The sequence below is a fragment of the Cucurbita moschata genome, unplaced genomic scaffold, assembly GCF_002738365.1.
Source record: "Cucurbita moschata cultivar Rifu unplaced genomic scaffold, Cmos_1.0 Cmo_Scf00014, whole genome shotgun sequence".
Taxonomy (NCBI): domain Eukaryota; kingdom Viridiplantae; phylum Streptophyta; class Magnoliopsida; order Cucurbitales; family Cucurbitaceae; genus Cucurbita; species Cucurbita moschata.
In genome coordinates this window covers 334,541-351,203 of record NW_019268530.1, presented here as the reverse complement: position 1 = coordinate 351,203, position 16,663 = coordinate 334,541, and the positions used below count along the sequence as shown (strand labels likewise).

The 16,663-nt window shown below is 36.1% G+C and overlaps 3 protein-coding genes across 9 annotated transcripts in view; all 3 read left to right on the top strand.

Moving 5' to 3' along the window:
- Positions 1-5,336, top strand: part of LOC111452378 (NADP-specific glutamate dehydrogenase-like) — a 9,718-nt gene extending 4,382 nt beyond the window's left edge. For 2 of the 5 annotated variants that reach the window (XM_023093064.1, XM_023093063.1), the window contains exons 6-17: positions 172-258; positions 337-396; positions 498-584; positions 937-1,008; positions 1,215-1,270; positions 1,472-1,557; positions 2,448-2,538; positions 2,633-2,790; positions 2,889-2,980; positions 3,558-3,638; positions 4,509-4,582; positions 4,855-5,336. In XM_023093064.1, coding sequence (XP_022948832.1) covers positions 172-258; positions 337-396; positions 498-584; positions 937-1,008; positions 1,215-1,270; positions 1,472-1,557; positions 2,448-2,538; positions 2,633-2,790; positions 2,889-2,980; positions 3,558-3,638; positions 4,509-4,582; positions 4,855-4,930 — 1,020 coding nt within the window. In that variant the 3' untranslated portion in view covers positions 4,931-5,336. The remainder of the gene's footprint in view (positions 1-171; positions 259-336; positions 397-497; positions 585-936; positions 1,009-1,214; positions 1,271-1,471; positions 1,558-2,447; positions 2,539-2,632; positions 2,791-2,888; positions 2,981-3,557; positions 3,639-4,508; positions 4,583-4,854) is intronic. The other 3 variants (XR_002712129.1, XR_002712130.1, XM_023093065.1) reach the window with 3 other exon arrangements.
- Positions 5,337-6,180: 844 nt separating this feature from the next.
- LOC111452431 (uncharacterized protein At1g51745-like) lies at positions 6,181-11,546 on the top strand. Of its 3 annotated transcripts, none has more exons than XM_023093154.1 (4): positions 6,181-6,511; positions 6,658-6,922; positions 8,538-9,562; positions 10,481-11,546. In XM_023093154.1, exons 2-4 carry the CDS (start codon positions 6,729-6,731, stop codon positions 11,302-11,304), a joined length of 2,043 nt encoding a protein of 680 aa, XP_022948922.1. In that variant the 5' UTR covers positions 6,181-6,511; positions 6,658-6,728; the 3' UTR covers positions 11,305-11,546. The 3 variants fall into 3 exon arrangements, with proteins under 3 accessions (XP_022948922.1, XP_022948921.1, XP_022948920.1); XM_023093153.1 differs by having other exon boundaries at positions 6,182-6,474; positions 10,193-11,546; XM_023093152.1 differs by having other exon boundaries at positions 6,182-6,511; positions 10,193-11,546.
- A 3,200-nt stretch (positions 11,547-14,746) lies between these two features.
- LOC111452830 (60S ribosomal protein L28-2-like) lies at positions 14,747-16,468 on the top strand. The gene is made up of 4 exons (XM_023093735.1): positions 14,747-14,841; positions 14,968-15,130; positions 15,643-15,806; positions 16,087-16,468. The coding sequence occupies exons 2-4, from the start codon at positions 14,983-14,985 to the stop codon at positions 16,225-16,227; spliced, it is 453 nt and encodes a 150-aa protein (XP_022949503.1). The 5' UTR covers positions 14,747-14,841; positions 14,968-14,982; the 3' UTR covers positions 16,228-16,468.
- Positions 16,469-16,663: the final 195 nt, after the last annotated feature.

The following is a 16,663-nucleotide window of genomic DNA, read 5'->3' as shown; positions in this document are numbered from 1 at the left end:
TTTTTTTTTTTTTTTTTTTTTTTTTTTTTACACTTACGACATCATTTCTTTATATGATAGTTGGAATAATTTTTTATTACTTGCCACTGTGAGACTCTCTCTCCCCATCTTCTGTAAATATCTTGTCTTCAACGAAGTTTGTTTCTCACAAAATCTTCTGTCCATCTACAGACTTTAAAAAATGCATTATCACCCTACAAATTAGGAGGGGCAGCAGGTGGAAGTGATTTTGATCCAAGGGGAAAAAGTGATAATGAGGTGAACTGTATACTGTTATATGATGTCATCTATCTTTTACACTTCCATAAATTTTAAAAGCCTCTAATAAATTAGCAGATTATGCGCTTTTGTCAAAGTTTCATAAACGAGATATATCGCTACTTAGGCCCTGATAAGGTAAATGGAAAAAATTGGTTTTTTATTCTTTTAATACCCACATAAATTTTCAGTTTGGAACTTTAGTATATAATAATATGCTAAATTGTAATTCTTGTCAGGACCTTCCTTCTGAGGAGATGGGTGTTGGTACGCGAGAAATGGGATATCTTTTTGGACAATATCGACGGTTAGCAGGTCATTTTGAGGTACTTTAAAACTCTTACGTATAAAAAAGAAAAAAAAGCTCATTTTTCACGTCTAATGTTAATAATGGAATATAAAGGGCAAAAACAGAATGTGTATCTTGTGCTCTGCTTCTCATTATATTCTTCTGGAATTTAAAGGAAGTGACATATTGGGATGAATTTTAAGAAAGATTATTCAGAAAGAATTATTTTTTAATGGATCTATAAAATAATTTTAGAACCTGTTGTGGACTTGATACACATGAGCATGACGTGCTCAACAACTTATCATACATTTCAGATTGCACTGTGAATGAATTTCATTATAAGGTTATATACTTAAGCTATATGTTGTGGATTCTTACTTATGCAGGGAAGTTTTACAGGACCGAGGATATTTTGGTCTGGGTCTAGCCTCCGAACAGAAGCTACTGGATATGGTCTGGTAAATAACATCCCATCTTTTTTTATGCTCTATCTATATGGTGGACAGGTTTCAATGGGTTCAGATACAGTCTGATCGTGGCTTCTTAGATGGTTACTCGGTGTCATCCCTTTTTATGCCTTCATCTTTGTTGTGAGCTGAAGTATCCATGAACACGTTAAGGTTGTATAAGTATTAAAGTTGACAATTTTCCCTCTCACATGCAGGTTTTCTTTGCACAGCTTATACTTGCAGACATGAATAAAGAACTCAAAGGATTAAGGTTTAGTACCCACCCCTAAAAGTTCTCATTAAAATCTAGGAGTTATTTACCATTTAGTATAGAAGTACTTTATTCAGCGGAATTTATGTTGAACTTATTTGTCATGCGTATATGCCTTTTAGAGTTCTTTCTTCATAAAATTTAGTGGTGCTTGAAAGCTTTATTTTTAATTCAAAATCCTTTTACGAATTTTAAATCCAGATGTGTTGTAAGCGGTTCTGGGAAGATTGCGATGCATGTCCTTGAAAAGCTTATTGCTTATGGTGCCCTCCCCATTACTGTCTCAGGTGATTCTCAAATATTTCTTCCAACCAGATGACCTATACAATGAGATAGAAATTGCTGTAGTACTTTCCTTCTAGCGTTGTAGGTCATCCATCTTCATTTTCATTACCAAGTTATCTGACTAGGTGAGGAAGTTGTTTCCTTCCTATGTTCTTTTTTTGGCTCGATATCTTAATACCAATCAAATAGGTCTTACATGCCGGCTCTTCCATGATGGAGAAGGCTCTTGTATTTCTTTGTTCTAAGTCTAGCCTGTACCACCCATTAGCATGTGTTTTGTGGATAACTCTAATTATTGTGTTTTTTTTTTAAATATATTATTTAAATATTGTTTTTTAAAAAATGATGTCTTTCTGTCATTTTAAAGCATCATCTAAACTGTGTGCATTGCATTCAGTTGAAATATTTACAGTACTTGTCACGAAATGGAGATATTGGGCTTCCTGCTAAATATGTTTTAGTTTCACAACTCTGACTTCATTTCGTTGTTGAACTATGCAGGACCCTTATGTTTCTGCATTGATACTTGGACTTCTCTCGGATTATTGTATTAAGCCATTATGATTATTATTTTTAACTATGCTGTGATTTAAAGTGCCATCAGGACATTTGTTTTTTTTCTAATGATCTCTAAACTTAATTTTTTAACGCTGGATTACCAGCAACTAATCCATGGTCCTATCTGAGTTAGATTCATCTGCAAATTCTTATAGACTGATATTTAGATGAAAAGATTAGTTTATTTCTCGTCTTATATTAGCTACAACTTAAAGTAGGATCAATCATACTTAGTTTCAAAATTAAAGGTCTTCCTGTGTCTTGGTATTGGCAACTGCAATGAAGAGAATTGATAGCTTGTTCTTTTGACATGTTACAATCAAATATTGCTCAGATTCAAAGGGATATTTAGTGGATGAAGATGGATTCGACTACGTGAAGATATCCTTTTTGAGAGACATCAAGGCTCAGCAGAAAAGTTTAAGGTGTGATCTCACCACTTACGTTATTGTCTTTCAGCATTTTCTCTGTCATTTTAGTTACTCATATTTCTTACATTGTGCAATGTGGTATTCTCAGGGACTATTCAAAGACTTATGCTCGATCTAAGTATTATGATGAAGCTAAACCTTGGAATGAAAGGTGTGACGTTGCGTTTCCTTGTGCTTACCATAATGAAATTGATCAAACCGATGCCATAAACCTGATTAATTCTGGCTGTCGTATTCTAATAGAAGGTAGTAAACAGGTTTTAGTTAATTTCCATGTTTCTCCCCATCATTATTTTATTTTTATACTTACCTATGGTCACTTGCTGGTGCTTTTTTTCCCGTAGGTTCAAATATGCCCTGTACTCCTGAGGCTGTTGATGTGCTAAGAAAAGCTAATATTCTCATTGCTCCTGCAATGGCTGCAGGTGCTGGAGGGGTGCGATTCACTTCATTCACTCTGTGCATGATGCATGTTCTACAAACATCTTAAAGGAAATTGATTTTCTCACTGCTATGTTGGCTAAAATCACAGGATGCTCTTAAAACCTTTTAGGCAACTAATTTCCCTATGGTTCTTCAAAATATTTTGATCTTGAGCACTAGTTTTGAAGCTTCACAATATACCCTACTGTTTTAAGCATCGCTTATTTCCAAATTTTTTCACCTTGTTGAAGTGGATCTTCTCATGACTCAAGGACACAGTTGTGTACAGATCTGTTCAAGTAAGATTATTGTTGAAGTGAATATCATCATCAACTATTTAGAACTATAAGAAGATGCATTGAAAGAATCTGTAGTTCAAAAACACGAAGAACTGGAATTAACATTCATGATCCACTGCTTCACGTAGTATACACTGGCATTACAAATATTTTTATTTCAAATTTAGTTGCAATGCATCGGACATTTGATTCATAAATTTAAGGAATCTGTCGTGTGGCTCTGGATCTTTCCACTTTCATTGCTTATTAAATTTTTAATCTTATCTGGTCATTGTTGCTTTCTTGTTGCAGGTTGTTGCTGGAGAACTTGAATTAAACCATGCATGTAATTTGATGCATTGGTCTCCGGAGGACTTTGAATCTAAACTGCAGGTGAGGGTGTATCGTTTAGCCTATTCTCTAGCGAGATTATTCCATTAAGGGAAATACTTCTGGATATCTTATTTGCCAGATTCAATTAATCAGCAGCATTGTGCATGTTGTCAAACCTTCAAACACATACTAATTTCTTTCAGTGATGAGAATAATTTCTGAATCACAGTACTAAATGTGATCACTCTAACCTGAAGCCGGTAAATTGAAGAAATGTAAAAACTCTTGATCTGACATTTTCTGCTGGATGGATTCTGCATAAGCTAAGATGTTTTATGCTCGGTCATCTAGAACTTGAATTTACCAAGTTTAAAAATAAGAAAGGAGATTGTCTGTTGACAATGTTGGTTGACTGCTGACTTGAAAATTATTGCTGTTAAACAAGTGAGGTTATTATCCCCATTTTATGCTTGAGCATGTAACTAAATCTCAAGCCCGTTTCAAACCATTTTGTTTTTTGTTTTTGAAATTTGTGCTTGTTTTCTCTCCATTTCTTTATAATATTTTCATTTTCATATGGAAACATTTGAATTCTTAGCTAAATTCAAAGAACGAAACAAGTTCTTAAAAATTACTTTTTTAGTTTTTAAATTGAGCTTGAATTTTGAAAACAATTTATAAGAAGGGTGGAAGTAATGTTTATAAGTTTAATTTTTGAAAACTAAAAACCAAAATTCAAATGGTTATCAAATGTGACCTTATTTATTTAATTTTCAGGGTGTTTAAATCGTATATTTTTTATAAGAGACAACTTTATTGATGATTGAAATTTACAAAAGGGGTATAATATCCCTGATATTTATAAAAGACCTTTATAATGTACAATGAGGGTGGTGTTATGTATGATTTTTGTCTCATTTTAACTTGCAGGAAGCTATGAAACAGACTTATCAGAGGGCCCTCAAAGCAGCAGCTGATTTTGGATACCAAAAAGAGAGTCCCGAGTGAGTTCTACTCCACCTTAGCTCCATGATGTGATTGCTAAAATTTTCATCCTCTTAGAACTGTTAGTTTGATCGAGAGGGAAAATAATTAAAAGAATGAAAAGTAAAGAACAACATCATTCGACATTTCCACTCAATTTTTACTTTTCCTGCTGGTTAGTTCATGGACGAAGCACACGATTGAAGTATCTTATGCTTGATAAAAAACAAAAAGATATTGATAAGGTTGATTTTTCTCAAGCCTCATGTGCTTTTCATCTGCTTGAAAATAGGGCTCTTGTTCACGGAGCAGTCATTTCTGCTTTTCTGAGTGTTGCTCAAGCTATGACTGATCAAGGTTGTGTATAATAGACATTGAGCACAGTACGAGAGGTTGCAAAAGTTGCTCTTATCTGTGTCAAATACAAAAAAGTCCTGCAAAAGGGCCCTCGTTGGCGAGCCATGTAAAGTGAATTACAAGATCAGGTCGGTTGAACCAATGCCCAGAAACTGAAATATACAACATTTTCTGCGCCATACACACACCATCCATGCCATAACTGGGATCTCAGAAGGTTCAAAATGTTTAAATCAAATATTCTAACTTGTTGTAAATTAGTGGCTATTGCAGATTAGCATAGGAAAAGGGCCTCAAGATTTCTGAACTGGAACGTGTGCTTTTCATTTGGCCTGTTATACTGCCAACATATGCGGTTCTTACTCTCTTGTAATACATAGAGATTGGAAATAAAAATTTGTTCATCTTTCCATTGAATATGTTGTGAAATCACAGCTTGATGAAGCTATTCCTTGAAGGCTGTCTCTGTTACTATTATTATATGTAGCTCTTTTTCTTAGCCTTTTCTTCCTGTTAATGTACATAAAAAGGGTTCTCTTGTAATACATAGAGATTGGAAATAAAAATTTGTTCATCTTTCCATTGAATATGTTGTGAAATCACAGCTTGATGAAGCTATTCCTTGAAGGCTGTCTCTGTTACTATTATTATATGTAGCTCTTTTTCTTAGCCTTTTCTTCCTGTTAATGTACATAAAAAGGGTCCTGGAATTGTTTGGGAAGGGAAACTTTGGCAAATGAGCTGACAGCCTTTATACCCCACAGCAAAAGTCAAAGAACCTATGCTAAGGTCCAATAGAATAGGGGGCTTATTTGGTTTAGTTTTTTTTAAGCTACAAAGGCCTAGAATGAAACTTTTACCTGCTTCACTTTTCCTTTTTTTGTTTAAATATCAATTTTGGATTTTATTTTAGTTTGCCTACTTAATCTTAAAATTAGTGTTTTGAGGTTAATTTTTTTTTTTCAAATTGGTTAAGTAACAATAGCAATCTCTATACTAGAAAAGACAATGCAAGTAGGTTTTCAAAATTTATAAAATGAAGGTTAATAAAGATATTTTACAGTATAGAAACTCAAATAGAATAAATCTGGAACGATAAGGATGAAATAATATTTCTTTTTACCTTTTTTCTAAGCTGATTTATATTTATAAGTAAAGAATTTGGCACATAACTAAGAGGCTAAAGAATCAATCCATATGGGTTCAACAAATTTAACCATACAGTAAAAAAAAAAAAAAAAAAGTAATTTCAAGTTTGTAAGCAACAAAAAAGAAGAGAGTAAAATATCTCTCTCGCGTAGCTACAACCAAGCGCAAATGCTCTGTTTTGATCCAAAGCCCACACACTCTGTCTCAGTCTCACTCTCCGTTTTAGCATACTCTTCTACTGACCTCTGGATCCCTCCTCCATGGAACTTCATATTTCATCAGGAGAGTTGATGATCTTGGATCAGCCTGCAAAATAGAATCCGCGGTTGCAAATCACTTCAAACAAACAAATCAATAAACATAGTTTTCAGTGCTCAAGTAGCTGATCGTTTTCCTCAAGATACTGGTAGATCTTCTTCACTTTCAACTACCCTTCAATCCAGGTTTCTTTCTTTACTTTTTCCCACTGGGAAAAGCAAATGGGTTTTGTCTATTTGTTTAGTCCTCTTGATTGTATTGCTTTTTCTGGGTTTTTGATTGATTGCTTGTTCATCACTTGTTGTTTACTTCTCTTTTCTTTGGCTTTTAGGTTTGAGTTATATATGCATTTGTTTCTGAAAACGAGGTATTGGGAAGCTTGGTTTTCCGGGGGATACTGAGATGGACAGCTTTAATGGGTATAATACCAGTAAGGCTATTGATGCATCGGTGGGTGGTTTAGTTTGGGTTCGCCGCCGTAACGGATCGTGGTGGCCTGGCCGGATTATGGGTCTTGAGGAGCTGTCCAAGAACTGCTTGGTTTCCCCAAAGTCAGGTACTCCGGTGAAGCTTCTTGGTCGTGAGGATGCAAGCATGTGAGTGTTTCTTTCTAAGTTCTTTTGAACTGCACTTGTGAATTGTTGAGCATTTTCGTTTCACTTTGTTTAAAATTTGTAGTTTCTGTGTACTGAATACTATCTATAATTGTGGTTTTGGCCGGTTCAAGCTTCATTCTCTGTTGGGCAGGGCATGCGATGTTTTTTTTTTTTCTCCTTCTTTTTTCCTTTTGCCTTCTCGTGCTTACGTTTGGTGTTCATGATTTGTGTATGTGTTCAGCCTTGTTAGATTTATTTGATCAGGGGTTGTTCTGTTGTGCTTCAAAACACACCACGCTCTAAAACAAAAGAACTACCTGTACCCATGTCACCTTTTGATTGTGATTGGGCTCTCATCAGTTGCTCCTCTTTGGCTTGTCAGCATTGTTTGCAAATTTGGTTACATGAATGGATAGAACTGCAGAGGGGTGAGCAAGGGTTCCTGTTGTCCTTGGATCTTTAACAGTTTATTTACCTTTGTATGAAACAATATTTCGTTAACAGATTGTATTATATAAAAACAAACACAATGGCAGAGGGACATCATAAAGGCTCTCGAGGGCAACTAGAAAGAGGGCAAATGATTAAAAAGAAGAAGAAAAAAAATCATTTAAGTTCAGTACCTGAGTGAAAACATTGGTAATTGGAAGAAATTGCATTTGGGAAGGATCAGTAGTGAAGGGAAATCTTGTCCGTTCTAAATTTTCAAGACTTTATGCAATATTGAGTTGCTATGTCTTCTATCTCACAGAATATGTCGTGTTGACTCTTGGAAGTTTTGCTTCTGCAAGAAAATTGATGGGGGAATGATCTTTTTTATTTTTCTCCCATGCATCCCTTCCCTTCACCCCCTCTCCTTGACAACGTAGTTCTTTCTTTTACTCTAGATTTTTCACTGGAGACTTCAGTTCTTTCTATATATATCTCAAGTTTTAAACCTCGACTATCTCTTGGAGGGTTCTGCTAAACATTCTGTAGCTTCTAGATTTGGAAAGTAAAAATGTGGTTGGGGCTAATATTTCGATGGCACTTGGAGTAGTAGGCATCACTTTAACTTTGGACTTCTTTTGTTTTAAGACCAAAAATTTAGGGTTTGTTTGGTGGAAAATCTGGATTCTGTTTTATGTTTTCAGATTTACTGAGTTCAATGATGTGTTTGACAAATGTATTTCGAAAACTATTTCAGGATTTTGTGTTCCAAATAATGAAAATCCTGAAACGACATTTTGAACAATTGTTTGGATTACCAAACATATATTTGAAAACATGAAATACAACTCTGTTTTCATTAAATTTCTTGTTTTCAAATGGTCTACTAAGATCTTTAGAGATTTCTATTATCTTTCTCATTTTCCCTTTGTTCCTTTGTTGCTATTAAACTTTCCTCTTACACTTTGGGTAGGAAGTAGAGTTGCCTAATGATGGCATTGATGTTTTACTACCATTATTATAATTTTGCTCTTTTTGGGCTGTGGTTAAGGAAGACACACTTGCTTTCCTTGTTTCTTCTGTCAGATTCATTTAAAAATCCTAAATTCTTTTGTTATGTTCAAGGTACTGGCTTATATTTATTTACTAATTTCATATGCTAACAAAGTCCTTTTTATTGATATAGTGATTGGTATAATCTTGAAAAGTCTAAAAGAGTGAAGGCATTTCGATGTGGGGAGTATGATGAATTTATTGAGAAAGCCAAGGCTTCTGTGACCGTTGCAAATAAGAAAGCAGTAAAATATGCTCGAAGGGAAGATGCAATTCTTCAAGCACTTGAGCTTGAAAGTGCTCGCCTTGGCAAGGATCAACTAGCTTTTAGTTGTAGAATGGATACTTCTGGCAGCAACCACGAGATCTGTGCCAGAATTTCCACACCCATGGGTAATTCAAGTGAAGTGGACTTGACTAACAATATGAACGGTTCTGAAGACAGATCTGATTCAGTGCCAGAATTATCTCAGTCAGGGATATCTTTCGAAGAGAACTTTAGTCATTCAATGGCTCGATATGGTCAGAGTAGGAGAACTCCGAATGACTCTGAGGATGATGGAACAGAGGGTGTAAATCAGATGAGAATGAGAGGGCTTGAGGATCTTGGTATAGGTTCAGTGTCAAAAAGAAAAATTCAGACTGGAGGTATGGTTGAGCTCGTTCGAGAAGATACCAAGGTAAACTGTAATTTAAATACTCCCAATTGCTTGGTTAATGAACATCCTCCAGATGATAACAAAGTCTGTTCATCCCTATCTAAAAGAAAGAGGTCTTTGTCCAATGTTAATGAACTCTCAAAAAGGAAAAATCAACACAGACCAGTAACCAAAGTTTTAAAAAGTACAACAATGGTATCTGTTCCTGTTGTTTGCTGTGAACTTTCCAATTTACCCCTCGGGGGATTGTCAGATGGAAAGCTTTCCAAACCAGAATCTAACGAATCAAAGAAGAGATCCTCTGCAGAAATGAACAATAATTCAGACAGTACTATAGTTTCTTGTGAGAATATGACCCCTACAAATGCTCTTGATGCTTCTCATTTTACTATCAAGGTGAAGGATAATGAAGTTTCAAGTGTTTCTGATCGAGCCGAGAATGATACTTCTGATCAATTATTTGACGTGCCATTCACTGAGGACGGAAAAATTATTGCAGGTATGTGTAAAATGCACATGAAATTCAACTATCTATGGTTCTTTCTTTCTTTCTGTTGATGTCCCTTTTACCAATATTTTATTTTCCATTGGGAGAAAAGTTTCAGCTGGTGTACATGCGATGCAAGGATGAACTTGAAACATCTAGTCTCCTCTTTCTTTCGTTTTGTTCACGTCTTATTCGCTTATATATTTTTTTCCACAGAAGACTGTAGATTAACAGTAATGATTGGTGTATACCAATCCGAGCATAGCTCAGTATATAAAGCACCCATTACCATCGTAAAAGATGCTTCAATCTCCCACCCCCACAATTGTTGAACTAAAAAAAAAAAAAGTAATAATTAATGTCTTGCTTTATAGGAACGTATATAGACCGGTTCCCCTGTAAATATTTCGATTATTTTTGCTTTAAGACTGCATAGGTTCTCTAGGTTCTGAACTTTATTCTAATAAAGCTTGACCGTTTGCTTCGGCTGTATACCTTCCATCTCTGTGCCTTTCAGTTTATATGTCTGTCTCATCCCTTTGCCTTTTCCATTTTGTTTCCAATTTGTTTTGCCTTTTCTCCTTTGTATTGATGCAACAGTAGTGTGATCCCCCCTTACCGGGTATTTTCTACTTCTTCCAGGCCTTTCCCCTTGCCCCTCTAGAAGGTCTACCTTTGGTGCATCGGGAAGAAAATCCGGCCAAAGCAGTCAAGCTAAACCCTTATGTATAAGCAATGAACTAAATGAATCTGGTTCTACCAGTTCTGCTGTTGCTGATCCAGAGATCAATATCAGTAAGACAATAGAAAAGAGCAGTTCTAAGTGGCAGCTTAAGGGGAAGAGGAATTCAAGACATACAAAGATAACTCGGAAAAATGACTCGAATTTTTTGTTACTGACAGACAATAAGCAAAAAACTTGTATGGCAGGTATGGAGCATCTGGGTGGATTCAATATGGGATCTGATCAGAGAGTTTCCAGTACCATTGAGGAACGTCCTCCCTCGAACAATAACTCTTCAGCAGAGCCTGAGAAACTTGCTGATGGATCGGATGAGTTGGATTCTAATAAGTGTACATCTCAAGACAAAGTCCATACTATCATCAGGAAAGCAACTAAGATGAAGCAGTTGCCTGATTACGGTTGCGCTGCTCCAAGGTTGCTTCCTTTTCGACAATCTCGCCTTATGGTTCACTCCAAATATCAGAGGTCAGAATCTTCTTTTACAAAACTTAGCTGCAATGCTTCGCTATATGAGGTTGAGCTTGTGGCAAAAACCAACTATAGGCTGAAACACGTTCAACTGGTTTCTTTAATGAGCAAAATAAGTTGCAAGGCAGTCGTTGGTCATCCGCTCACTGTTGAGGTCTTGGATAATGGTCACTGTGATGACCTGTTGAGCAGACCTGAACTTGATCCTCATCGTGTGGAAAGTCCTCATTCGGTACAATCAAATTCTTCGAAAGGGAAAACATTGGGCAAGCGCCTTGCCCGCTCATTTCATTCGCGCCCTTCACTCGGCAGAGCGTCAAAGAGAAAGAAATCTGGACAACTATCAAAAAAGACCCGGAAACTGTCTTCACTGACTGTTCAGAAGCAGTTTGCAGAAGAGAGTAGACCAGTAGAAGAGAAGTCCAAGGGTTCTTTAATAGCTTGTGTCCCTCTTAAAGTAGTATTCAGTAGGATGAACAAAGGCGTGAACGCCTTGGCACAACCGACGTATCGCCCTTTAACAACGACAGGTAGTCAATAAATAGTTTTTGTTTGCTGAATTTGCTTGTTTCTCCTTCCATAACAGAGTCTGTGCCTCTTGTTTAACCAAACTCAGTAAGAAGCTCCTTGTGTAAAATAGTATCTCATTTTCATACCATAGGAAGAAAACTGGGTAGGAGAATGCTTTTGGCTTTGTATATATGTATGATGCTTGAGGTATAAAGAAGGCATTGACCTTATGAAAGGTAATGCCTCATGCTAAGTTTTAATAATTTTGGGTCATTGTTGCTTTTGGTTTCCCAAATTATCCTTTTTGGTTGTTTCTATGTCTGGTAAAACAGTGGGCTTCTGATATTGGACACATGATATGGAGTACATTGAGGCATGCAAGCTCCTGATGCTTTGAGGTATTTTGTTGCTATGGTATTGTGGGGATAGGCTTCTGCAAGTTTGAGTTAAAATCATGGTAGAAATCATATGACATATTAAAGGGTCAAGTTCAAAGAGTTTAGTCTACTCCGAACTCGAATTTTTCGTCTAGAATGAGTATCCGAGATGAGGGATAGGGAGTGCATTTCCTGTCCTTATTGTTGGGTTTTATGTCCTAAAACTCATAGTTTGTAAACAAAGATATATTCTATTTTCAATAAAGTTATTATTGATGTTTATTCAGTAAAAATTGTTATTGAATAAAGTGAACTTTACGATCATTAATCTAAATCCAATAAACTAAGAACACTCTGGCTATAGTATGATTACTTGAACTATATGTAGAGACATAAGAGTGGATCAAGTTCAAGTATATAGTCAAAATGATCTATAGTATAAGGATAAGGCTGAGTACCTTATTCTGGGGACACTATGGATGCGGCCCACTTTTGTATATGATATAAACAATGTGATCACTAAATTGTGCATGTGGAGACATGTGAGTGGGGGCGTCCTATGCAATGAGTATTGCATATGATCGGACCATGAAGAAAACCACTCTCACTTTATAAAGTCGTTTACTGTTGAGACTGATTTTCTTTTCATTCGATAACCTAGGTAACTCGGTTTTAATCCTGAGCTAACCATGAACTCCTGTTTATTCGGAATTATCCTTAGATTTGCATGGGTGAGAGTGGCTCTAGTTCGCCGACTCAACAGGCCTCCCATTTCAGGAGTAAGACTGGGTGAATGGCTGGGGATGTGGGGTGCAAGACGGAATTCACTCCTACCCACTTAGGGATAGAAGAAAGGTAGTTCCCTTAAACACTGACTCCAGGTCTTGAACAAGGGGCCCCACCCTCTCATTGGCCTGAGAGGGATTTGGTTTACTGGTTGGACCACAAACCAATTGTTCATTAGAGGATCAGTGAGACATAAGAAACAAGAAGTAACTTCAGGGGTAAAACGGTAAATTGACCCAGCTCTAGTTACGAACAACCTGTGAAGGATCGACTTACTAATCATGGTTATATCAGATGGACAGAAATATATCTATAGTGAGGGGAGTGCAACTACTAGGCTATAGTGGAGTGTCCTAGTAGTTAACGAATGTTGGTTAACCAGGTTAATGAGTTTAATCGGTTAATCTTGGATCGTTGGAGCCCATGATCTATAGGTCCATTAGGTCCCTCTGCTAGCTCATATCGGGCTAAACCATAGAACAATGTGACGAGTGAGTTCGAAGTGTTCGAATTCAAATTAGGGAATATGCGTTACATATATACGATATATGTAACCGCAATTTTGTTTTATTTACGAATTAAACGAAAAGAGAGAATGTGAGATATTTAAATAAGATTTAAATATCTTAATCAATTATGTGTAAGAATTGATTGGGATTGGCATTTGAATTAATATTAAATATTAATTAAATAGTTTAATTAATCATTTAATGTTACTTTAATTTGAAATTCATTATTCAAATTAATTGTTGAATTAAAATGAAGAAAGTCAAAATGTTGACTTCCATCAAATGGAAAAATCCATGTTAGTGGAATTTTGAGGTGTCAAAATTTGGTTTAACCAAACTTGCATGTTTGCCAAATAAACCCCACAAGTTTGAGTGGAATTTTGAGTGTCAAAATTTGGTTAACTCAAACATGCATGCTTGCCACATAATCCCAAACTCTTGAGTGGAATTTTAAGTGTCAAAATTTGGTGATATCAAGTTTGCATGAACATGCAAACTTGACTCTTTAAATAGAGTGATCATGATACTTGGAGGGGATTCTTCATCTTGATGAAAAACCTTGAGAAAAACTTCTCACAAACATTCTCTTTCACATATACAAAATCCCTCCCAAGTTTAGTCACTCACCGGATTCCACAATCCCGTTCTAAGGCCGGAGGATAGTGGAGAAGACACTAGTGGTGGTTCGAAACCGGTTCGTGAGGCAAAAGGAGTTTGAACTACAAAAGGTTAGTATTTAAACTAAGTTTTAATACTTATGAACATGCTAGTGATTTACAATAATTGATGTTCTAAAAGTGCCTAAGATCCAAATTGCTTCCGCATGTGTTATATTAACACCATCACTTATCTCGTCCTCTACTCTGAACTTGAATTCTTTGTCTATAATGAGTATCAGAAATGAGGGATAGGGAATGGATATCGTGCCTTGATTCCGTCCTCTACTCCGAGTTCGAATTCTTTGTCTAAAATGAGTAACAGGGATGAGAGATAGTGAATGCATTTTTTGCCCTGATTTTATCCACTACTCCGAACTCGAATTCTTCGTCTAGAATGAGTGGTAGGGATGAAGGATAGGGAATGCATTTCTTGTCCTGATCCTGTCCTCTACTTCGAACTCAAATTTTTCGTCTAAAATGAGTATCAGGAATGAGGGATAGAGAATGAATTTTTTGTCATGATCTCGTCCTTTACTCTAAACTCGAATTTTTCGTCTAGAATGAGTATTAGGGACAAGGAATGCATTTCTTGCCCTGATTTCGCCCTCTACTCTGAACTCGAATTTTTCGTCTAGAATGAGTATTAGGGATGAGGGATAGGGAATGCATTTCTTGTCCTAATCTCGTCCTCTATCCGAACTCAAATTATTCGTCTAAAATGAGTATCAAGAATGAGGGATAGGGAATGCATTTCTTGCCCTAATCTCGTCCTCTACTCCGAACTTGAATTTTTTTTTGTCTAGAATGAATATTAGGGATTAGGGATAGAGAATGCATTTCTTGACGTGATCGTGTCCTTTACTTCAAACTCGATTATAATTGACGGTTTATTAACTTTTATATTAAATTATAATAAAATTACTAAATGATTTTAGAAACTAATTATTTTAAATAAAACAACTTACTAACTTTTCAACAAAAGTATATATAATTTTAATATATTTATCATATTAAAATTAACAAATAATTAAAAATAAAATGAGAAGTGAAATATTTTTCCGGTTCGAACAAGGTTTCCCGTAAAATTCAATAGACCAGGCCCATAACCTAAGCCCATTGAGTTTCCGGTTCGTGTTTCGAATTAGGGCTGAATATAAATTTAGGGAACTCCCTCTTCTTCTTAGCGCGCCCCATTTTGCCCATCCGAGTTTCTGAGACAAACCCTAAAGTTCATCAGGTCTCTGCATTTCTAAACGATTTCTTTTGAATGCATTTTTTTGTCTGATCTCGAAACAATAACATTCATATGTATGTTTTACTCTTGCTAAACTAACTTCGAAGATATTGTTTCATCGTGTTGCAGGGCGACAAGAAGATCATGGCGGCGGTTCCAGGACAATTGATTTGGGAGATTGTGAAGAGGAACAACTCGTTTTTGGTCAAGGAGTTTGGGAGGGGAACAGCCGGCGTTCAGTTCAGCAAAGAGTCTAACAACTTATACAATTTGAACTCCTACAAACATTCTGGTAAGTCATCTCAAATCCTCTGATGAATTGATTTTTTTTTTTTTTCATGTCAAGAAAAATGCTAGTGGATTAAGTTTTGGGGGTTTTATTGAAATGTCGGAACGATCCGGAGACGAGATCATAGGTATATTATATCGTTGTTATTTTGAGGTTTGTGTATGACTTTTCTTTTGGAGCAAAGGAATTATGTACAGGAAATTTAAATAGTTAATGTTATCTGATTGTATTCTGTCTGCCAAGGACCTAAGAAGATGCTTGGTTTATGATATGGAAACTGGATGCTCTTATCAATTGGTGATTATATTCTAGATATACATGTTCATGCTTCATACATTCTGGATTCGGCGGGAGGGAACATAAAACTGATGTTTAGGATGTTAATCATGTGAAATTGTTTTAACTATCATCCCTGTTTCTTCTCTTTTGATTTTTCTTTTTTTAGATTGAAGATAATATTGCAGATAGTGAATAATGTATATGCATAGAGATTAAATAAGATTCTTGTGTTTTAGGTTTGGCCAACAAGAAAACTGTTACGATTCAACCTGGAGGCAAAGACCAATCCATTTTGTTTGCAACAACTAAGAGCAAGAAACAGAACAAGCCTTCTTCGTTGCTTCATAAATCATTAATGAAGAAAGAGTTCCGTAGGATGGCCAAAGCTGTAACAAATCAGGTAATTTTAAAGGTTCAGGCATTCAATGTCTTGTTTCGGCTCCCACCCCCCTTATCGCCGGCAATAAAACTACAATTGTGGCACATACCTTAGGCTAAGTAATATGACTATCTTTCGAGTACTTCTCCTACAAATATACTTTGTACGGCCCCCCTTATCGCCGGCAATAAAACTACAACTGTGGCACATACCTTAAGCCAAGTAATATATCTAGCTTTGAGTACTTTTGCTGCGAATTTACTTTGAATGGTTGGAACCCTTCTGTCCCAATGATATGCAGGTGGGAGATAACTACTACAGGCCAGATCTGAAGAGGGATGCCCTTGCAAGATTGAGTGCTGTGAACAGGAGCCTTAAGGTGGCCAAGTCTGGCGTAAAGAAGAGGAACAGGCAAGCGTTGAAATCACGTGGAAGGAAGTGAGAATTGAGCTAGTAGAGAATGAGATTGTTGCATTTTTCATTGTGTTTTCTTTTGGAATGCCAACTTTGTAGTTCGGTTTGGAATCTGAAGGAGGAGTAGTAGTCTGGCAATAGATGTTTTGCTATGTTTTGCGTTACTATAATGGTTATTTTCATGTTGAGGTTAACTCTTTGCTGGTAATCTCAAGACTTTGTTTTGGTTATGTTGCTAAATGCAGCTGAAAATTACCAGATACTTTATTATTCTTCACCATGACTCCCTAAAATGATTGTACGGCAATACACTTCTATTCTCATCTCATGCGCTCAATCCAAACGAAACGACTCCTTAAATCAATTGCCAACATTAGTTTCTAGTCCAATGTAATGTACGCATTTTACTTATTTTTTAGAGCCTACATTGACCAAGAGAAGAAACTTGTTACAGGTCCACTATA

Coding starts and splice junctions, on each gene's coding strand:
- LOC111452431 (XM_023093153.1), top strand. CDS start 6,729: ATGGACAGCTTTAATGGGTATAATACCAGTAAGGCTATTGATGCATCG. Junction 6,923..8,537: donor GGTCGTGAGGATGCAAGCAT/GTGAGTGTTTCT, acceptor TTATTGATATAG/TGATTGGTATAATCTTGAAA. Junction 9,563..10,192: donor GGACGGAAAAATTATTGCAG/GTATGTGTAAAA, acceptor TACTTCTTCCAG/GCCTTTCCCCTTGCCCCTCT.
- LOC111452830 (XM_023093735.1), top strand. CDS start 14,983: ATGGCGGCGGTTCCAGGACAATTGATTTGGGAGATTGTGAAGAGGAAC. Junction 15,131..15,642: donor GAACTCCTACAAACATTCTG/GTAAGTCATCTC, acceptor CTTGTGTTTTAG/GTTTGGCCAACAAGAAAACT. Junction 15,807..16,086: donor CCAAAGCTGTAACAAATCAG/GTAATTTTAAAG, acceptor AATGATATGCAG/GTGGGAGATAACTACTACAG.